Raw genomic sequence first — 24305 nt, forward strand, 5'->3', positions numbered from 1 at the left:
CCCTGTAGCTGTTAGTGAAAAGGCTAAAGGCCTGCCTCTTTACCTCACACTAGCTCGGACAAATTTAGGTCGAGTTCAACATTTCCAATATGGCACCCACCGACGATCGACTTCAAAACAGTGCTTCAGAAACAGATGGGTGACGTCACGGATACTACGTCCATTTTTCGATAAGAGTGAGACATGCTTCACATCGGATTTGTGAAAGGTGAGAATTCCGGAGTGGACAGCTGACACAAGAGAGTAAAGAAAGGATCAGATTTTGATCAGCTTTAAGTTTATGGATCATCTCTCATACTGATCCTGACGATGTTTGGGACATCTATACTAAACACCCTGACTGATATGAGAAGATGAAACTTGTCTACAGTCCAGACAGTCATTTGCGAGAGGCTCTGTGAATCTGCTCTAAATCTCCCTAAGTGGACACATCCTTTGTTGTGTTGTGTTTCAGGACTCTCTGTTGGAGAGCAATCAAACCTATTTTGTTGTTAAAAGCAAAAAAAAGGAGGCATTGAAAATATGTTGTGTAATGCACAATCACAGGCTGTACCATACATCTGCTTTGACGGGGGCAGAGGACGCAAATTACGGCGGGTCAGCTCGCAGCTTAAATTCCTCACAAATGTCACTGTTGAAAGCTGAGATTGCAATTTCCCAGGATTAGGGGGGATGTGAAATCTAAAAGGCTAAAATAAATACCAGAGAAATGCATCATCAAATGTGCAGGAGCAAGACATCTCAGCCATCTGCATATAAAGGGAGACGGGTATGGATTATGCTGTGGTATGACATGTGCAGACTACATGATGGGCTTAAAAAGGGACACATGCATAGGATAGTCGCTTCAAATAAAATGTACTGTTTCTAAATGATGACACACACACACACACACACACACACACACACACACACACAATACACACACGCACACGCACACGCACACTCACACACACACACACACACACACACACACACACACACACACACACACACACTCCCTGAATCTCTGTGTGTTTCACGTTGGCTCTACGCTATCCATTTTTTCCCACTCCATCCAATCCCCGAGTGTGTTTTAGCTAAGTGTGAGCAGACTATGGAATGACTGCTACACACTAACAGGCTGGGCAGAACAGTGCTCTGCTGACTGACAGTCATGCTGGGGATTAGTCAGAGCTAGCCCGGCTCCCTGAGGACCAGAACCAGCAGTGGAGAGGAGATAGAGGCAGCAGGGAAGGCCAGACTCTCTGCATAATGATGGCACACTGAGAGCTGAGCAGGTTTGTTGGTTAATAACCATGCAGACATCATCAAAGAGTTGCATAGATGTATCCTTGTATCAATCATATAGTTTACATAAGTGATCATGTATAATGAGCGGGTAGTTGGTGGAATGGAACCCAAAGACCTGACCCAGCAGGTGTCACACATTATCCGTCCTACTACATGTCTAGTCACTCCATCATTACTCTTATATGAGATGATTTCACTGCTGGAAATACTCTGTTACAGTCACAGTGTGAGGTCTTCTGTAAGTGAGCTAACTTAGCTGTTATTACTCACATTATTCTGAACATTTCCACTGACGGTGGAGTAAAAACAAGGTGGAGAGGATCACATGAATCAGTGTTCTTCTGCTTGGTCACCGTCTGAGTCTGTTGGAGTTTATTTTCCATGAATCAGTCCTCAAACACGTCGGTATCCATTACAGCGTTTATATAAGTGTTTACTTTGTGTTCCATCCTAAATGTGGGTTTCTCTGTTGTTTCCGTCTCTTTTCTTGGTTTTCCCACAGTAGACAAACCAACGTCATGCTTACCAAACTCCTTCCTAACATTGATGTGATTACAGTTAGCCTGCCAGAGCTAGCAATGGTCATTGAGAATTAGCAGGAATGAAATTAAAGCAACGTAAGTTCTAAAATCTGCAGTTCATTGAGTGTCCACTAGGCTGGCTGCAGAACCAGAAACCAAATACAAACCAATTCAAAGAAGACGACAGCAGAAATAAACATGTTTACAGCCTGGTTCAAAAAACAGTTTAGGTCTGAATAGCTCATTTCTCTATCAGCACACACTGAACAGGTGGTGGATATTTTTATGACTCGTTATTTTTGAAGATTTTAAACTTACAAGTTTTCCCAAAATATGGGCATGGCTGACTTGATTGACAGGCGGGCATCCTGTAGCTGTTACATAGACTATATAAATAATGGTCGTAGTATCCATGATGTCACCCATCTGTTCCTGAGCGCTGTTTTGAAGCCAATCGTCAGCGGGAGTCATATTGGTAATGCTGAACTCAACCAAACTTAGCGTGAGGTAAAGGGGCGGAATTTGAGCCTCCTAGCCAACAGCCATGTGTTCCAGCCTGTCAGTCAAGTCAGTCATGTCCTTTTTTGGGCAAAACTCTTAATCTTAATATCTTCAAAACTGTTGTATTAGAAAAAAAATTGATGCCCCCTACAGTGTGCGCCGATAGAGAAATTACCTGGACCCAAGATGTTTTTTGAACCAGGCTGTAAACATGTTTATTTCTGCTGCAAATATCGTTTTGTGTTTTTTTTACATGGTCTAAATAAACACTTTCAAATCAAAAAATCAAATCAATTTTTTTGAATTGGTGTGTGTGTGGTTTCCGATGTTTCTGCAGCCTTCATATTTTGGGACCAGAGGTTGCCGCTTGAGCTGTTATCATAAAGGCTAAAAGCCTGCCTCTTTACCTCACACTAGCTCAGATGAAGTTAGGTTGAGTCAGCATTTCCAATATGGCACCCACCGACCACTTACAATCACATACTTAAAGCATGTTAATGTGTAATAAACCTAAGTAAACACGTGAATATCTTATGTGTGGCCATGAAAAGTGCAATGCATCACACTCTTGGCGCCTCTGTAACGTGTCAGGCGTCCGTCGGCCCACTGGTGGTGCAGCACGAACACAAAGGGAAGCCCTCTTCAGCTCGCAGTGTACGCGGTACTCTAACAAACACTTCCTTCTCCACAAATGGCTGTCCCTTGTCCTCTCCCTCTCTCTCTTGTTCTCTGGGGATCAATAAAGAGAGGCTGTACTGTACACACTCACACACCAGCTTGTTCACACACTCCAAACACACAGTGTGTCCTCATGTGTGTGTGTGTGAGGGATCCCACCAACGCAGAAGTCAGGCACAGAACCGAGGACGTTTTCTAAATTCAAATCGTAGAAATCAGCTGGCGATGGAAAGACTGAATCTCAGTCAGTAATGTGTTTAATGCAAATAGAGAGCAGAGAGTTGAGTGTTTGTGTGAATGCACTCAGTAGTGACATGAAATGCAGGAACATGGCGTTCTGAGTGGTTCAGTCCACGCGATCATCATTCACAGGTCAAACTGTAACAATGGAAAGAGCTGCTGTTTGTGTCTGTGTGCATGTGCTGATGAGGCTGTGAGAGAAGGTGGGTGTAATACAAACATTTTACATCATGTCTGAGCCCCAAAAATTAAAATCAAGGATGACAAAAACAAATGAAGCCTCAAAAGAGCAGGGTGAGCAAGCTGCTGAATAATTAATGAGGGGAGTCCTGTAAATGCAATTTGATGAGTCAACAGGGAGCAGAGAGAAGGATACAACCACACACAGACACACACACGCAAGGCACAGCTCGAACTACATGAAGAGACAGGGAAGTGTGTGTTGACCCAGCCTGCGTACACAACTGTGGACCTTTCTGGAGGAAGCAAGCATGAAAGGCGAACCCAGCAAATCTAGAACTTGTCTGAAACTGAGCCAACTTCAAACCAAAAGAGTCTGTTAGGTAGAATTACGTACTGTAGAAGACTCAAGAAACCTGCCCCTGTAACCTTTTCACAAAAATGCTATGTTTCACCTGCAGTTCTCTGGCTGTGACCACACTCAGCAAGGGAGACGGTAGAGACGTCACAGTTCTGGTGATATGGTTCAGTTTGTTTTTGTTGTATTAACATGTTATGTTCACTCCTTTTCCCTTTTTATTCTGAAACAGAAACCTTTATGCGTTAGATAAGGGCCTTTGTGCTACAGGTTATACCTCAGAGACAGTGCATAGGATGAATACTAGATAACTGTAAATCTGAAAAAATTAGACAGGTTTGAAAAGAAAGAGTCAATGAGCCTCAATGTTGTACCTATTTCATAAAGTCTTGAGATGTATCACTGTCTCTGGATCTCCGGTTTCTCTGTGTGACTCAAACAAAGGAGGGTTTGAACTCCTTCAACTTTCAAGTCATTTTAACCCTTCGCCTTTCACTCTTCATGACCTTGTTCCTTTGTTCCACCTCCTGTACATTTCATTCAATCTCCTGTGCCAACCAAACCTTGCTTTGTTCTCAGGGAAATCTTGAAAAGTCAAAAAAGAATTCTTCATTATTTGCCTGTCTTCAGTTTCTGTTCTTCACAGCTCTTCTACGCAAGGCAGAGTACCAGCTCGGCTCCTCAATAAGCAATGCTGAGAGAAGATGCAACTGAACCAACATGAGTTCCTCCAGTGACCTCCGTGCTTACTCCCAAACATTGAAACACCAGTTTGTCACCTGTGATGATGTTACAATGCACATTAATGGAGAATGCAAATATGTTGCCCATTAACAGAATGCATTTTCTCTTTTGCTGCAGCTCCATTTGAAATGAGACAAATGTTAGCTTGGCAATCAAGCAGCTTCTCAAAACATGGACGGTGCTGGCTGCTTTCCTCTGTTGGTAAGATGCTGACTATTGATAAGTATCTCATACCATACCACTTAAAAAAACTGAAGAATCCTTTAACACCAACACCAAGGTCCGTCATGTAAACATAGCAGATTAAAGAGGCTAATTTTCATTGTGCATTCACCACTTACTATTTTTGTTGCATTATAGACTGTATAATAAATGGACGTAGTATCTGTGACGTCACCCATTGGTACCTGAAGCACTGTTTTGAAGCCAATCGTTGGCAGTGGCCATATTGGAAATGCTGAACTCAAAATAAGTTCTGTCAAGCTAGTGTGAGGTAAAGAGGCGGGCCTTTAGCCTTTTCACTAACAGCTACAGGTCAATCAGGTCAGTCATTCCCATATTTGGGCACTAACTCGTAAGTTTAATATCTTCGAAAATACAGAGTTCCAAAAAAATTCACCTCCCTACAGTGTGCTGATAGAGAAATGAGCTATTCAGACCTAAACTGTTTTTTGAACCAGGCTGTAAACATGTTTATTTCTGCTGTAAAGCTTGTCTCTTTGTATTGGTGTGTATGTGGTTTCTGGTGTTTCTGTAGCCAGCCTCTAGTGGACACTCGAGGAACTGCAGTTTTTAGCACTCTCATATTGGCTCCATATTTTAAGACAGGAGGTTGCTGCTTAATCTCAACCTTTACATGAGTTATCCAGATGATTTATCTTGGCTTCCATTTTGATGTGACATCATTCAAACCTCTTGTTTTTCATGACCCTATCTAAACATAATCACTTTGATATGCTTGATTCTTCCAGTCTTGCACAGGTATTTCTTTGATTGAAAATCTTAAGAGAACTTGATGAAGCTCCATGAATCCTTTAGGGGAGAAGAGGCTCTGCAGATGCTGGTTGTAAATTCTAAATTGTGATATGGGTGGATGGTGCACCAGTTACTGTCATGGTAAAAATACAAGCTAGTTGGGAGACAGCATGTGACAAATGGCTCCTCTGCTCTGAAGTCAGAGCCCATCAGATTGCTCACAGCTGCTTCAGCTTAACACTTCAATCTAGTCAGATCTCTCCTTCGACTCAAAGGAGATAAGGGTTTATTTCCTGTGTCTAAAAATACCCTGATGTGCAGTCGAAGTGGAAACAAAGATTTGGCCTTCACATCGTCTTGAGCACCGTGGCTCTGGTGCTACTACTTTTGCCAATGGAACCCATTCATCGTCAGTAATCTGTCTGCCAACATTAGAAAGCAAATATTTGGCATGCAGATATGAACATAAATACAAACTTTTTCACAGATCATTCATCGTTCATATGGATTCAGAGTGTTATCATGTAGCTGGTTCAGCAGCGTGCACTCAAACTTCATAGTTGCTGTCTGTAACTTGTGTCAAAATCAGAACAATCCACATTCTATAAAGTTTTAGTCTTTGCCAGTCTCTTCAGAGCTATGCATGTTGTAAAACTACACCTTCACTGCTCTGACACTCAAGAAAAATGTAATCAAAGAGGTTAACAGAGGACAGCGTACAGTCTCTGTGATTAACCTGAGACAGAAAAGGCCTCTGTGAAACAGATTAGGTCTGACTTAAAAAAATAAAAAAACTACCATCATTAATATTTTTCTGATTAATTCTTGCAGAGGTAATCCTTCAGTGCATCATGAATTGATTTGGTGCAGAATAAATTTGCACAAAATTAAGAGTGTCATTTATAACACACATGCAATGACGCAACTTCTAAATTCTGTGCTTTACCGTCTTACTTGTTGTTAGTGTGGACTGTACTGCTCTGCAACTGGGCCGCTCAAAGTGCTTGAAGGGTTTTGGTCTCTGCCTGCTACTGGAGCAAACTGGTCTGCAGGGCCTGGAATAAATCAGAGAGGCTGCTGCTGTGTGGCTGACTCTGCACTACGCAGATAATTCAGAAAAGGAGTCTGACTGGAGCAGAGGAATACATGTAAAATTCGTCTCCTTGGTTTGTATTTTCACACAGTTACATTCATGATGCACTTTGTTGTTACATTAAGTCCGAATTGTTTTTATAAGTCATATTTCATACAGAATTATAACACTTTTTTTAATTCAAAGGTAGCCATTCAATAAATTAGATAATTAAATATTATTTTTATGTTTTTATTCTTCAAATAAAGAAAGAATGGGGTACATAAGGGTGGCAGAAAATTCTGAATATTTATTTTTATTTAAGTTGTGAATTTTTATATGTCAAAGTTTGTTTCCACCATAACTCAGGCAAACCACGTCTGAAATGCTCCCTATATTTTAATTTGGCTGTAAAAACGTAAATATAAATGTCTTAAATATAAATATCAATACAACAATGTTCTGTTTTATTTATTTGCTTTTCTTTCTTTCTTTTTTTTTTCGGTAAAGCGACCTTGAGTACCATGAAAGGTGCTATACAAATCTGATCAATTATTATCATTATTATTATTATTATTATTATTATTATTATTATTATTATTATTATTATTATTATAACAACATGATTTATTATTCTGTCTTTGTCTTAGATTATATTTTTTCTGCAACAACGCTACCTTAAGGAGCAGTTTCTCTCTGTCCATTTTTTTCCTTGTGTGGTAGACGTCAATAATTCTGGCTTCAGTGTCCTGCCCTCTCACTCTTTGAGGAACCCGGGGTCAACCCCCAGACCTACTAAATAGTAAATGACAAGCTCTACCTTCTGTTCCCCAGCCCCCCTCGTATCAAATGTCCTTTACAGAGTGGTGGGTGTAGAGCGCGAGGTGGCTTCACAGCAAATCTGGTCAAATGTGGCTTAACTACACTGTAACCAGGGCCCTGCTGCAGCTCCTACAGTACGGTTGTAGGTCATTGCCCTCGGCTGCAGACGACAGTTATGTCAGCCTAATGTGATTGGCTGTTTGCCAAAACACACATACAGTAAGTGGGAGGAAGAAAACAGAGATAAGCCAACCGATGCAGAAAGGGGACAGAGTGGTGTGTGGGGCAGAATAGGAAAGTCCAAACAGAGAAGGAACTTATAGTAAGATGAAATCCCTGAAGTGTTTTTGGTGTTTTCTCAGTGTCCATCATCAACAGAGCAGACAAAGCAGCTCTGTATGGACGCTGTGTGTGTGTGTGTGTGTGTGTGTGTGTGTGTGTGTGTGTGTGTGTGTGTGTGTGTGTGTGTGTGTGTGTGTGTGTGTGTGTGTGTGTGTGTGTGTGTGTGTGTGTATGTGTGTGTGTGTTACTCACTCTTTGCAGGCGCTGGAGACGTGGGCCGGTACAGTGTATTTACAGTCCATGATCATGGTGAGGGTCTCGCTGTCGTTAGCCTCCTGGAAGGGGGGCTGGCCGCACACCAACATGAACAGGATCACACCGAGACTCCAGATATCTGAGAGAGAGGGAACACACAGAGCACTCTCAAATCCACGTGCAAAAAAACAATTTATTCTTCTGTTTTTAATATGACATTATGAATGATCTGTGACCACACCCCGCTGCAAGAAAAGAAACAGATATTAGGAAACATTGGGGAGGATACTCTCCTATCCTCTGGTCTGTAGAATTTATAATCTGATTGAACGTAGACTGAGATAACGATCAATGCAGCAGAGAACTTAAAGTGCACTGACAGCTCATCACTGTAAAGATGTCATCACTAATTGATATCAGCTCATGTCATGCCTGAGAGGGAAAGACATCTCATTCCACAAATGATATTTCCTTCAAGGCTTCTCCCCTGCTATGTTTTCCTTTCGTCTAAAGAAGGGATGACAAGGATGGAAAAGATGTCATGAATGAAAACCACGAGACATTCGTGGGAAGCAGGATGTACTCAGAGTCGGTTTATTAACAACAGAGAAGTGGAGAGTAAAAGTCCTACAGTAAAGTAAGTTCCTTCCTGTCCTCTTTTCTTCTTTCTCTCATGGCATTTCAACCAATCCTGCTTTCTTCATAAGGTCTTAGAAACAGCTGGAAAGGAGAAGGGCTTAATACAAAGGAAGGGTGGAGTATTTGCGTTTCGGAAGAGACGATTTTCAGCCCGTTCAGCTGTGATCAGTTACCGGCCGGTACCCTCAAATACATCTGATTCAGAGCTGATCTCACACAAACAGTGACAGTGAACTCAGACGCAGCAGGTACAACTGTCTGCAGCTTGGATGTGAGCTGTTCATCAGAAACTGGAGAAGAAAATATGATGTGTTGATCTACTGAAACCAAGCGGCAACCTCTGGACACGAGGAGTAAAGCCAATGCAGAATTTAAAAAAAATTGCAGTTCCTCAAGTGTCCACTTGAGGCTGGCTCTAGAAGTATGGGAAACCACATACACACCCATTCAAAGAGGACAATCTTTCCAGCAGAAATAAACATGTTTACAGCCTGGTTCAAAAAACAGTTTAGGTCTGAATAGCTTATTTTCAAGTTTTGCCAAAATAAGGGCGTATAACACTGTAGCTGTTAGCGAGGAGGCTCAAAGCCTGCCTCTTTACCTCACACTAGCTCGACAGCAGTTGGGTTCAGCATTTCCGATATTCACCACACATTCACACAACTATTAAAGTCACATCATATGGACGCTTAAATGATTGTAAAAGTAAGACGTGCATCAGAGTCCCGACTGAAGAAGTCAAGCGCAAGGGTTGAACACGTCAGCGCTCTTAGCACCAAACACTGTCAGCCACCAGAGCTTCTCATCAACTGGACATTCGTCACTCATCAATCACTCGCTGAATGTAAAACATCACTTCAATATTTTTCTCTGTCATGAATGAGTTGATTCTAGATACATTTGACTTTACCTCCTAGAGGGTTTGAGGTCCACACCACACAGTCTGAAAAATCCAGAAACCCCTTCATACTAGTACAGTTTGTGCTGTCATTATCTCTTAAACACTCACACATAAGCACGTCTTTTAAAGGAGAACGGATACATGTCCTATTTGTGACTACATTTGAAGATTTCTATCCTCACTCCCTTGATCAGTTGAGAGGCAGAGCCAACGGACTCTGGCTGGGAGGAAAAAGACATCACAGCAGCTCCAGTCAAATATTGGCAGCCCTGAAGTAATTACCATGATGAGGATTTTTAAGTAACTTTCTAATTAAGCTCTACAGCTCAGATGCCCTCAATACTTAATGGGTTGGCAGAATGGAGCTCTGATGATGCACGAGAAAGTGCCAGATAGTAAAAAAAAAAAACTAACTGTGAAAACTTTTTTAATAGTTGAATTGGGGGGCAGATAAAGACTTTCACATGATTATAAAATGCTTTTAGCCACAGGCAGCGCCCCAAGTTAGCTATCAGATGCATTGTAAATGAAGCAAGTCTTATATTAGGCCCAACTTTGCTGTGTTGGTATCAGCATTGAAGGCCTTCGCCTGCCGTGTTTGATTAGAGACGACTGAGCAGGAGGGGCTGGACTGGAGTTTTTGGGATTTCCATTTAGCAAGATGCTCCAGCAGCTTAATTAGGACACGCGATTAAAGAAATAACATTTTCATTTCAGACCTTAATCTAAACGTGGTTGATGCTCTAATGCCAACAGTCCTGAATTAAAAGAAGAACAATTTCTCCTACTACTCTTGCTCTTTTCTGGCTGTGATGGTCTCTCTCATCCTGCCACCAGGGTCAAGGTCCCTGCTATATCATGCCTGGTGCAGAGGAGCAGACGACCGTCCCTGAGGCATGTTTTAAACCAATTGCATTTTCTTACATTCACTCAGCAGGAGTGAAATAACAAGGCACTATAAACACTGGACACTGCATGCATAAAGAAGCAGCTGAGCCAAGCCGAGGTCCACACAGGTTTGGCTCATCTTATGAAAGCACAGTTTCCACAAGCAGAGCACGGGGAGGATGATTTTGTTTTCTGTCTGACATCCAGAGGGCATCTGCTCTGAATGGAGGCAAAAGTGAAAGGCATTAGTAACACTGAAGCTAAGTGTGTTTCAGGGGCCACAAAATTAGCTAATGATTGCCTGAATGAAAGATACATCAGTGCAGTCACTATCTCCCTACCTCCGTTTAAGAAACACCTGCAATCATAACAACATTTTCTGGAGGCTCATCCAGAATATTTTGGAGAGATTCCCTCCAGCATGCATGGATGTCTCCTCTCCCTTCTTAATTACGGCTGCAGAGAAAGGTTACACAGCATGACATCGCTGTACACCTGGCTGCTTAGTGTAACAATTAGGATGCTGCGATGTGTTGACAAACATAGATCAGGCTCTGCCTCCGCCTCACTTGGAGGCTGCTGCAGCTGAGTGTGTGCGTGTTTCAGCTGCAACACTTGATAAAATTAGACCTGCAGTCTCATAAATGATGTACTTGATGTTCTGGGTGGACATACAGGTGCTGACTCTCTGAAGACTGGCTCTGAATTATGCTCAAGGTTGAAGTCTGAGCTCTATATCTTCAATGTTTTGGTTTTGATTGATTGATACAAGTGCTTATGACCGGCTAAAGACATTTCTAGACTCACCAGATAGTTCAAACCCAGTGTGGCTGAACCGAGGATGGACCTGTACAGTAAGAATGGGCATCTGAAGCCAAAATAGTATTCGATAGTCCCTGGCATCTGTTCTGTGATTATTCGTAACTGGGACTTGATTGATTTAATGACTTTTAGTCATTTTCAAGACGTTGCAGACATGCTGTAGTAATGTAAGTGAACATCTAGACTACTGATTTAAGATATCCTGGCCATGGCTTTATGTTTTGTGCACTTCTATTTGTCGAGTGTCAAACTCACAACTTAGAGAATAATGTTGAAGTTCAGAAATCTTGTTTAGCTCACATGTTTTGTTCTCTACCTGAAATATGTGTCCCTGGCATGTCTACAAACCCCCCGAGAATGAAAAAAATCCATTCTGCCCCTGTTCTGATTTCTACACCTTTCTGTAAATGTGTGTGAAACGAGCCGTTTCAGACTTCCATGTTTTTGTTACGTAACAACGATATCCAGTCTGTCACGGAGTCAGAGCTCGGAGCTCGTTCAGCCCATAGACTGTATAAAATAATACTGAATCCCTCCCCCGTTTTTCATTACCTGCACAAATGTGTGCTAACAAGGAGCTTAGGAGGGAGGCATGCTAGTTGTAGGCTGTCTTAATAAACACAAAGGTCGGTTTTACTCCCACGTCTGCAGATTTGAAGATCTAGTGGATGATTTTTATTTATCATGGATAAGTGCTAGCGCTAGTTAGCATAGCCACATAGCTACATGTTCGTAGCTGTGTACCAAGACACACGTCTACATACTGATAAATAAAACAACAAGAAACACTAAATCTGTGACCAATCGTTCAGAAAGGTCCTGCTACAGGCGCCTCTCCGTCAGGATCAGATTCAGAGGGTTGAAGTAACGTGATCTCTGAGCAGCCGTGTATGTTCAGCCAACATGTAAACATTAGATCAATGTGCTGGAGAGCCGAGGCACATCCACTTCCTGAGGGGGCGTGGTCAGAGAGAAAACAGTGCTCTGAGGAGGACTAAAGAAGAGGGCTTTTCAGGCATGCCAAAATCTGATTTCAAAGTGTTTTTTTGAGCATAAACTTTAAAGACATGTTTTGGGGACCTCTTAGACCAATATATATTGATGAAAAAAGCGTGATATGTCACCTTTAATGTACTTAGATATTGTGTGCCTTGAACTCTCAACAGCCAGGGTACATGGCGCAAGCTGTTGCTGCTTGCGTTGTTCAATATATTGCTTGTAACTACCATTTGTATCAACCTGTATATACATATTAATAAAGTAAAAATTGGATCACAAAAAGAAATCTTGTTTACAACCAGTTGTCTCGCTTTTTAGCAAATATAATATATTTATGAAGATTAACAAAAGAGGCTTAGTTGGGTGTGGACTTGGCCTACCGGTTAAGTTGCTCCCCCATGTAGCAGGTGGCCCAGGTTCGAATCCAGCCTGCAGCCTCCTTTCCGCATGTCATTCCCCCACTCTCTCCCAGTTTCCTACACTATCCACTGTCCTCTCCTCTATAAATAAAGGTGTAAAAGCCCAAAAAGATAACTTTAAAAAAAAAAAAAGAGGCATAGTTGTCATAAATCTTTTGCTTATCAGTCTAAGGTATACATGTTGACATATGTGTCTCATGGTTTCTCTCCATATGGACGTTTTACACGACTCCTGAAAAATAGGGATGGGACATGATTTTGAAAGCTCGAATATTTGTTCACTTATTAAAAATTGAAGAGTCAATGCAAATATTGTCTCTTTTTTAAAGTACTATCTACATCGTTTTCACGTTTGTAATACGGTTTTCCCGCCAGACGGTGGGTACGGAGCGTCTTAAGGCTGTTTGCTAACTGCATTATACAACAGAAGAAGAAGAATGCTAACTGCATTAAACTGCAAAATAAGTCCAAAACATCAAAGTCAGTCAATGGAACGTGTCAGATTCAGAAACTGAGATATTTGTAGAGACTGAGCATGGCTCGGCTGTAAAAAGTGAACATATATGGCACGCTGCTGCGTCACAGAAACACCAACATAAAGGCCGAGGCAGATGCTGCAAGTACTCGCTACTAGCATCACCTCATCCCACTCGATCACGAATAATCGCCAGTGATTATCGAATAACGTTTTGTCATGAAATACCCATTTATACTGCAAAAGTAACAAACAATCCTCACTCCCTAAAAAGGTTTAAGTTTATATCAGATGGATTGTGTGGTGGCCTTAGCCTCATTCAGATCTCTTACGGCGACAATCACCATTAAACAGCACTCAAGCGTGCTTTCTTTTAACACAAAGTGCTCCATGAAAAAGATGGGGGCTTGCTAATATCAATAACAGTGCTGTCTGAAAGACAAACTTCTTTGTTTGTTTAGTTCTGGCACAAGCTGCGTCAGACAGGAACTAATGCAGGGTAGAGCCTCGTGAATCCTTCTATGTATAACTGTGAAAGTGAACATGAGGAGCATAGAAACATGTTTCAGCTGTACTTTTAAAATCATTCAATGTGCAAATATTCTCATATATCAGTGAAGTAATCAAGAGAGACAGACTGGGAAAAATACAGATAAATTACATTCAATTCTGATTAAAAGCCTGGCAGTCTGTACAGCAGCTTCCGCCCTCAGTGTGTGAAAATATGTGTGAACGAGTGAACGCTGACATGTAGTGTTAGGCCCACAAAAGCACCACATGAATGCAGCACTGTTCACCAAATCACCAGGCCTTTCAAGCGTTTGTTTAAGGTATTATCAAAGATATGTTTAGTAGTAGTAGTAGTAGTAGTAGTAGTAGAAGTAGGGTGTTTAATCTTCTGGTTCTTTATCCAGCATGAACACACCCACCACTAAAACCAGTGTATTCCCACACAGACCAAAGCAGCGCTGTCAAAAATAGAAAGCAAGTGTAAACAGGAAAAAGCAGCAGAGAGCGCTACACCGCTCCCATTTGGTGGATCAAACAGATGTGCGACGAAACACTAAATCAAAATAGAGTCATGAGAACACTAGTTTAAAGGCTCCATGACCAGAAAAGCTAAAAGTAAAGCAAAGCAGCACTGCAGAGGGAGTTAATCTTATTAGTGAACCAGTAATGTGAATTTTCTATTTGGGATGTTTTGCCATGACATCAAATCTATGTCAACAGGAAGTAGTGCTCGATTGTTGCAGCCATTCTGATCTGACTTTTCACCGATAAGAAAAGGTTATAGCAAACAAACAATAATTAGCAACAGTTCAACAGTCTGTCACCAACATGTGCAGACCTGTCGACCAGGAGAGCTCTCAGACATTCTTCAGGACCCTCAGAAACATCAACAGAAGCTGTTCTGTCAGGCAGGCAGGCAGACTGAGAGGAGAGAGCTCTGTGGGTGACAGCTGTAGATGTGCTTAAGATCTCTCTCTGTCACATTCAGACCTGCAGCAGATCCACCTATACACCACATGTAAGAGACAGCTGTCCTGCTTTACAGAGCACATGGTTACTTTAACATGAGTATTACCCAACCTAAAAACTCTGGATATTTAGTCTTATCAACACACTGTTTTAGATTCATTCATAAAAGAAGCCACGATGTATTACTGTGCACTATCAATAACTTTGCGTCTTATATTGTGAGTTCCTGCACTGCCATCTATAATACATGTTGCTACTCTGGACAGCTTGTTCTGCAGAAATGTGCCAACTGCGTCTGTTCAAATCAAAACCTCTGCTACGTTGAATAATGTGTTTTTGATTTTGAAATCAAACTAGTTAGAAGAATTCTAAAGTATGCAAGCTTATGCCAAAGTTACCCCCCATGTCTGTCTGTTTGTCTCCTTCTTTATTAGTTTATTTATTTATTCTGATTCATTTTTTATCCTTAATTAATTTTATTGTATTATTTTTATTTTAATGTATTTTTATTTTCTATTAATATATTATTCATATCTTTTTTTATGTATTTTTTAAAAATATTATCACTAAATTTTATTTCAATTATTTTTTTCTTTATTTTAATATTATTACTTTTTTGTTTTCTATATAAATATTACTTATTTTTCTCTTGATGTATTTTCTATTTTTTACTTAAAAATATATATTTTTTCATTTTCATTTTTAAATATTATAATTAATTATTTTATTTCAATGTATTTTTTATTTTTCATTTAATTATTGCTTTACATATTTTTATTTTGATGTATTTTGTTTAATTTAAATATTATCATTACTTACTATTTAGTTCAATATATTTTTTGTTTTTAAGATTTTCACTTATTATACATTTCTTTGCCTTTGACTCTGGTTCTCAATCTTGATCTGTCACTATACATTTCATAATAAAATAGTAAATGAAGTAAGTTAGAACATGTTACCAGACGTTTTGTTTAATTTTATTCTCTTAAACAATATTATATAACTTACTACCCAGCAAGTTTAAAAGAATAGAGCGCAAGAGACGGAGAAAGGGAACATGAGTTGGTGAGAGAGAGAAACTAAACTGAGACAGAACTTTTTTCAGGACCGTATTCTTGCGACTTCCGTTCGCAGACAGGACACAGTGACACACGGCTTCTTCAGTATGTGAACACAACCCCCAAAACTGATTCTGATGGAAGCTGAGAGCCGAGAGAGAGACGGAGGGCAGCATGATGCCAGACAGTGTAACACAGGGCAAACATCAAACACTGAGTTAGTGTTTTAAAGTCTTTTCTCTTCTGGTCTGATTGTTGGAAAGACAGACTCCCTTCTTCCAAAGGCTTTGCTTGTTACTGTTCTCAGCCTGTAGAGCACTTTGCTCTCCTCTGCTGGTTTGTCTGAATCTTCATTCAGCACATCTCTGCTTTCAAAGCGAGTTTGGAGCACTTAGTCTGTTCTTCAAAATACCAAGGTTGAGTCTTTGATGTTTTAGTCGACTTGAGGCCATAAAATGTTTGAGGGTGTTTTCTTTAATTCATAGAGTTGGCAAATTGGAGTTGTTCTACTGTTGACACAAACTACTCAAACATAGACTTACCCTTTTAATCTGGCTTTTAATTTGGAGTCATTTCTTTTTAGCCCTGGACTGCATTATCAGGGCCCGAGCACCGACAAGGTCAGCGAAGGCCCTCTTGTTATAATTTATATTTGTTACATATATTTTTTTAATTTTCTATTTATTTCCTGTATTTATCAGATTTTTCTTTACTTTAAAGTATTTTTTATTTTGCTTTCTACTCTTACTTATTTTACTGAATTTACTGTATAGATTAGATTTTATTTAAAAGTAGTTTTATTGATCACCATCTTCTTTCTTGTTTCAGTCTTATTCATTTACCAATTTCTATTCTTACCGGATGCCGGAGCACGATGCATCAATCTCAACAAACCGCCATGATGAGCGGAGTCAGGCCTGGAGTCAACGGGTCAGAGGTTTTCAGAGGACCATAAAGACAACATGGACGAGGAGAGGAGGAGGAGAATCCTTAATTCAGTAATTACAGTGGGAAAACCTCGGTCACATGACTCCAGCTGTCCGCCAGGCGTATCGAAGACAGATCGGACACAGGTCTGGTCCCGTGTTATTTTCAAGGTGCTTGTCATGCTGTTTTCCATTAGTAGTATCTGTAGTTGACAAAGTAGTCAATCGAAAACTAGACTTGCTGGAAGAGACAGCGTGCAAAAGGTAAACTGGTAAACGCAGACCAAACCTGACCTCAACATACAAGAGGGCAGGAACAAAAGCCAAATCCTCCCATCACTGACTGACTAAGGTTTCCAGCATGCAGAAAGTTACAGCTCCACTTTTGCAGTGGCTTGTGGGTATTTTTTCCAGTGTATTTACAAATGTTAATTGTATCACTGGGGCATATTTCTCCTCCTCATCCTGCCAGCTAGAGAAAGAGCAACAGATGCTGAAAAGAGCCCTGGCATCCAGGAGCGGCCCGTTTGCACTGATGCAGACAGCACGTCAGCGTCTCACTGATTAGAGAAGGATGTGTTTCAGCACAATATTATATAATGTGTGTGTATATATAGAAGTGTTTGAGTGATTGAGACAATGGAAGAGAAAGTGAGTGAGTGAGAGGAGAAGTGAGCTAGTTTTCCATGATCAGCACTGAGAGCATTCTGTTACTGAATATGGATGTGAGCCAGATCCTCAGAATAAAGAGCAGCTCTCTCGCAGGCATCTCTGGCCTCATGTTGTCTTCCATTAGCATGATGGCTGAGGGTGGCTCATCTGCTGTGCATAAGAAAGAGACCAAAATCCCTCACTCTTGTGTCACTAAACAGTGCTTTTATAAGGTAACTTATCAATAAATTATTTAATCAACAACATTTTTAAATCTTATTCTGAGAATTGCCTCACAGGTTATCACATGCCAAATTCCACCAGTCCAGTTTGTCCCTGATCCGTCACAGCACCGGATTTGATAGGTTTCTATTCTAGTCAATGTGTTAACTTCAACTGGATCCGCTCTGTTGCGTTGTGGCTGCGTCTGATCTGGCAGGTCGGAGTCCAGATACGCAAGACTTCTATTTTTATTTTTTTTTAAGTTATATTTTTGGCCTTTTTGCCTTTATTTGATAGGACAACTGAAGAGAGACAGGAAATGTGGGGAGCAGAGAGCAGAGGAAGACATGCAGGAAATGGTCAACCAGCCGGGGATCGAGCCGGCAACCCCTGCAACAAGGACTGCAGCCTCTGTACGTAGGGCGCTTAGACCGCTAGGCCACCTGCGCCCCAAGACTTCAGGCACCAAAACGGACAAGGATGTGGTGGAAGTCTCTGGTGAGAGCGTGTGAACTGGTGAACTATCTAAAATCTCATTCTGACAGATTTAAGACTGAAAAGAGATGAAATATACTTCATGCTCCGTTTGCAGTTTTATGCTTTTACTTTGAAATGTATAAATATGCATCATTTATTGCAGGTCAGGAAGCTTGACCCAGGACATATAATACACTTCCTCACATGCACAAAGCACATACATACTTTACTTAATAACCTCAGGGGGTTAGTACTACTCACTTTGCATTCATCTCTTATTTAGTCATCTTAAATCACCTTTGCATTGTTTAACTCTCTCTCCAGTTGGTAGATATCTGGTAAGTAAGGCCGGTGCCAGAAATGGATAGGAGGAGAGAGCAGAGGCAGAGACCCCCGAGGGCTACAGGCGTACTACCTCGCACCTGGCCGACTCGTTGCTAAGAGACTGAAACGTGCTTCTGTCAGGCCCTCTGGCGAATCTGTCCACACATACAGATTGGTACACAATAAGGCAGCCGTGCACATCGATATATGTGTCAACATGCCGAGCACAGGCTGGCAGTCAGGGGTCCACTGTAACATTTACATTTAAGTGGAGAATTTATGATCAGAGCAGGGATGATTTAAATACAGAGTTAAAAAAAAAGGAGGAAAGCAGCATCGTCCTCCTTCATTCCAATCTCTGTCTCAACAAACAATGCTGCAAGAGGAAACAGTAACACAGCCTCTTTCCTCTTCTGCTTCCCTTCCCCCTTTCTCTCTCTAGTTTCTCTAGATTCTCCATCAAAAACTCCTCAGAGCAACAGAACTCCACCTCAGACCACCGCAATGTTTCAATCTCCTGTTTTCAAAATCCAAAACACATTAATTTGCTTTCTCCAGCACATCCTCCTCCTCCTCATCCTCCTCTCCGTGTTACAGCGGCACCATGATGCTTTAATTAGCGACTGTGGGATTTGTCACTTGGCATCTTTTCCTCTGCTACTCTGCATTCAGGCGTTTTGCTCTGATTAAGCAGGAAAGCAGCTTGAAATGACAGCAGCCACAGTTCCAGTAATAGGGGACTGTGTTGAAGGACTGGACCATATCAGGACGGTTAAACCAGATTTCGTTTCAACCATAGACTGTATAAAAATATGGATGCAGTATCCTGAATGCTGTTTAGAAGCCGATCATTGGCGGTGCCATATTGGAAATGCTGAACTCAACCTAACTTCGTCTGAGCTAATGTGAGGTACAGAGGCGGGCCTTTAGCCTTTTCGCTAACAGCTACAGTGTTCCCGCCTGTCAATCAAGTGCCCTTATTTTGGCAAAACTCATAAGTTTAATACCTTCGAAAATAACAAGTTACAAACAATCAACCGCCTGTACAGTGTGTGCCTCTAGTGGACGCTCGATGAACTGCAGTTTCTAACAATTCCGCATCAGCTTCATATTTTAAGACTGGATGTTGCCGCTTGACTCAACACTAAAACCACTGAGGTCCCATTCCTTTTTCACCATTTCACTTCCAAGTTTATCTATATCTGACATCAGAGATTGTGAATAGTGAGCAGGTTGTAACAGTAGAATGAAACCTGACAGGGTTAGCAGGAATCTAACACCATTAGGGGGTCTTGCCTCATCCTGAAGACAATCTTTCACTTTCAAAACCAGCTCACAATACATTGTTGCACTAACTCCACAACTACTTACATAATGAAGCAATACATTTTCACAAATATAGATTTTTTATGATTTTATTGATTTAAAAATAATAAAATTTCTCACACAGTTTTAACCCTGCAGCCTTCTGATAATGACTGAACTTTCTATCCTTAAATTTTAGCTACTAAAAGACCCTGAACACTTCTCTGGGTCCAACATTAACAATGGTAGTAAAAGTTTATGCATGGAAAGTTAATTGGTTCATCCAATCAGAGTCTGAGACGTGTAGACCTTTTAAAAGATGCCTGTGTTGTTAAGAACGGCCGTAGTCTCGCCGTAGCTTCCAGACTTGAAAAATGTCTGTAAAGGAGGTGTATGAGGCGAAGAGAATGAGGTGCTTTCTACTAACACAAGGCAACCTGTTCCGTGTTCTAGCATGTTTCACCTCCAAGCTCCAGTTTGTTTGACGAGTGTGAGCTCTCTGTAACGTGCACAGGTATCACACACCTCCTTGGTCCATGTTTTGTCTTGTCCGTAACCTTCACACCTTGCTTTCACACACTCGGAGATAGGAGATAAAATAAAAACAGTTTGTATTTTTAGACAAAGTTCGACTACTCTGACGTTCAAACATCTCTGGTATGACAGGCATTAAAGAGGTTTGGCAGCCATCGCTTTACTCTCTAATGATACAATGATTGACTACAGACATCCTCGGACTCTATGAAGATGAAAGGAAGTCGATATCTACAATTATACACCAGGGTGCAAAATGAAGATCCATCAGCATCCATCATAATTCATTCATGATCACAGTCCAGCAGCATGGAGTTCAAAGAGACAGAACCAATGAATGACATCTATTTTCAAGCTTTGTTCCTCAAAAGATGGAGTCACCAAGACTCTTCATGCTCAATGGGGCTCCAGGGTCTGACAAAAAATTTGCTTAATGCTAATGTACGCCGGACTTACCCCATGATGGTGTTTCTGGACTTGGGATGGACTTATCAGTTCAGTTTTTGTGTTTCAATGTGAAGCCGGTAGTTGGTTACTTTGCACACAGGGAGATTGAACGGTCCTTAATGTGGCCTAGCACAAATGAGCGTACACACTGCCAGACCAATGTGGATTAATTCCAGACCACCTCAGGATGGATCAAGTCCCAGCAGGCATTGACGAGCATTCATACCTGGAGTTAATTAAAGTTGTCACCTGACGTCTGATCACCCACATCAGACTGTAATGCTAAGTATAAGCTGCGTCTTAGACTTCTCCCAAATGAAAACAAAGAGTGTACTGGTCATATTACAGAGTTAACATGTTCATCTGGAGATATTGGCCTCAGTTACATGTGGCATTAACACCCCATGTGCATCACAGAGACAACTGCCTGTGCAGTGATCATGTTATCTAAAGGAGGATTTTTGCCAAATCAGCTTTAACACTTGCTGAAGAGCACTTCTGTACCCAACCATCTGGAAAGATAACGCTTCATAGATATAAAAAACATCTTAAAACAAAGTGTGTTCTCTTTCTCTTTCGGCTCGTCTCACACTAAAGAGTTCTTCCTTTGTTTTGGATCAATACAGTTACCTCAGATGATTGCCACATCATGTCTCATCTTTGGACCCCCAAACTGACCAGCTGATCTGTTAAAATGGACATTGTACAGTACAGAACACTTTACCAAAGATAGATATGTGACAGCAACATCGCTACTGCAAATCTGTTCCGTACCTGTCCCGCTGGTACAATCAACGTAACGTCTCAATTTCATCATGGAACAACAACTCTGTGATAATTGTCATGATCATATGCATCATGATACCTGATTGATAGAGGAACACATAATGCCCTGACAGGTATAGTGCAGGATTAAGGTAAAAGCACCAAAACAAAGAGTCATGAAGTGACGCTGGGAGTCAAATTAGAAGGGAAATCTGTTAAAGCGCCGTATTATTGTTGACTTAAGGTATTAATATTTGGCCCTTGCAATACAATAACTGTATGGCACAAGCTTTATCTTAATTTGTGACCCCCCTAACAATAAGTACATTAAGAAAGCCAAATATCTGTGCAAGTAAAGACATAGGAAATAATGCTACATGAACAGATCTGCACTGTGTGGCTTCATCCAGCCGCTGAATGTCATCCTACCTGATGAACCAGTCCATCCAAATACCAATCCTACACACCGTCAATCAGTTAGTCTGGGACTCTGAGTTACGCAACAGTGAGTGACTGGATAACAGCTGCATTAGACTGTGTATGCCTCAGTGTGCCTGCATGCGCACGTTCCCGTACTGGTCAGTCATTATTAAACGCCAGAGGCCTGGAGCTGAACTCAGCTGAGAGATGAGTAAGGAGGGAAGAGGTGTAGTGGGTCAGTGTGCTACATTCACTAACTACAAGAGGAGAATGTGTTTGTGTGCATCAGACTCAATCATATAGACTAATTCCACCAGATCTGTCACTGCAACAGATCTGATAGGTTTCTATTCTAGTCAAGGTTCCTCTGGATCTGCTCTGTTGCGTTACGGTTGCATCTCTGATCCAGCAGGTCGGAGCCCTCCGGATCAGATACACAAGACTTCTAGTTCTTTAAAGTTCTTTTTTGGGACTCTTGCCTTTATTACAAAGGACAGCTGAAGAGAGACAGGAAACGTGGGGAGTAGTGAGTGGGGCAAGACATGCAGGAAATGGTCGCGGCCGGGAGTCGAACCGGTGACCTCTGCGACGAGGACTATAGCCTCTGTATGTGGGGTGCTTAGACCACTAGGCCACCAGCACCCAAAAGACTTATATTTTTGCAAGATGCATGACGCTTCAGTCTCAACAGAGCAGATGGAGTGGGACAGGAAGTCAGGCACCAAAACACAATGAAAACATCCGGTTAATTTTCAGAATAAAACACTCTGTGTTATCACCAGATCATATTTCACTTAACTACAACAACAAACCGTCATGATGAGCAGAGCCAGGCCTGGAGTCAACAGGTCAGAGGTTTTCAGAGGACCATAAAGACAACATGGATGAGGAGAAGATGAGGAGAATCCTTGATTCAGTGATTACTGAGGGGAAAACCTCGGTCACATGACTCCAGCTGTCCGGCGGTCCTGCTCTGTGCTGGAAACGCAACCGGTGAGCGTTGACCGGCGAGAGAGCACAAGAGGGGCAGAACCTTTTAAAGTGCAGCACACATCCTCTCACATCCATAGTGGTTGTGCTAATGAACTGTTAGCTCTGTATTACACTTGGGGTTAACTTTCTAACAGCAGTCATTGAAACATATCGTGGAGCTGAGAAAAGGCTTATTAAAATAGAAATGACCATGGACAGATTAGCAAGTGTAAATAGCTGCACAAGGTACGATTATATAACAGTTATAGCTCCATCCCTCCAGTTTCCTCTGGATACACTCTTATGGTAATAAAATAAAGTAAACATAGGCTTTACAACACGCAGGTATTGACACATAAGGTATAAGGGAAGTCATCTAAGTGAAAGAGCCACCGTCCTGAAGTTAAAAACTTTGGCTTAACTCACAACACACCTCCTAACTCATTTATCTAGCTTAGCAGAGCACCCCTCTGTCCTGGTCCAAACAATCGCATGGATTAACTGTTCTTCTCATCTTCTGGCAGCAGCCAAGAGTAACCAGGGCTGCAATTAAGAGCCACTCTGACTGCTCTCCAGAGACACACTGATGCACTCTGGTACAGATGCCATGCCCTGCCAGACAGCTCTGCATGGCTACTTGTTCAGAGGGAGGATTTGGTAATTTAAGGGCTTTCCATCTGCGAAAGTGAGCCTAAAGCACACATGCTGCACAAAGCTCTTAATACAAGCTTAGACCTCTCTTCACTATCAGCTGGTGCATCGCATCACCCTCAGCACTCATTGCACTGCAGTTTATTCTGGCTCTGCTGTCATGCATATAAAAAAATGTCAAGTAATGTAGTTTGAAGTTGTGCAAGAGATTAAGTTGCACCTCTGTTTGAACTCAAGTGTAGCTTCACTTCACAGGAGTCTTTCTTTTGGAGGTCGTGCAAAACACCTCATTACGCTCATAAAAGGCTATTGGCCGTGACCACAGCATCACAAGCACCAACACAGGCAACACACATCTCTAACCCGGGACCTCCACCAGATCCGTGTCCAGTCCGTCTCTGATCCACCGCGGTCAGGCTCTGTGCTCTCTCGTCCATCAAAACCCACTGGTTGCGTTTTCAGAAGGCAGAACAGGGCAAGACCACTGGACAGCTGGAGTCATGTGACCGAGGTTTTCCCACAGTAATCACTGAATCAAGAATTCTCCTCCTCCTCTCCTCATCCATGTTGTCTTTATGGTCCTCTGAAAACCTCTGACCTGTTGACTCCAGGCCTGGCTCCGCTGATCATGGCTGTTTGTTGAGATTGATGCGTCGTGCTCCAGCATCCGACCTGCTGGATCAGAGACGCAGCTGGAACGCAATGGAGCGGATCCAGTGGCAGTTAACACATGGACTAGAATAGAAAAGCAGATCCGGTGCCGTGCCAATCACCATGCTCGCAGCACCACATACAGCGTGTAATGCTACAGTGTGCCTTAGCTATCCTCACACTTACCTATAGAAGTCCGCCGGCTTATCCCCTCTTCCTTGCCTTGAGTCTGCAGTAAGACTGCACGGTGAGTTGCGCTGAATATTGTTGTTGTTGTTGTTAGCATGTTAGATTCAATGTATCATGCTAATTTAGCATTCTGTATGGCAATAACTACGTGCCTTGTGGGGTTTTGTTGA

General features: G+C 41.7%; 1 protein-coding gene across 3 annotated transcripts in view; it reads right to left on the reverse strand.

Annotated features, from left to right (window-relative positions):
* The window catches only part of snrka (SNF related kinase a), a 42598-nt gene that overhangs the window by 14278 nt on the left and 4015 nt on the right, over positions 1-24305 (reverse strand). For all 3 annotated transcript variants that reach the window (XM_034697357.1, XM_034697356.1, XM_034697355.1), the window contains exon 3: positions 7919-8060. In XM_034697357.1, coding sequence (XP_034553248.1) covers positions 7919-8060 — 142 coding nt within the window. The remainder of the gene's footprint in view (positions 1-7918; positions 8061-24305) is intronic.

This window comes from Notolabrus celidotus, chromosome 12 (assembly GCF_009762535.1).
Source record: "Notolabrus celidotus isolate fNotCel1 chromosome 12, fNotCel1.pri, whole genome shotgun sequence".
Lineage (NCBI taxonomy): Eukaryota > Metazoa > Chordata > Actinopteri > Labriformes > Labridae > Notolabrus > Notolabrus celidotus.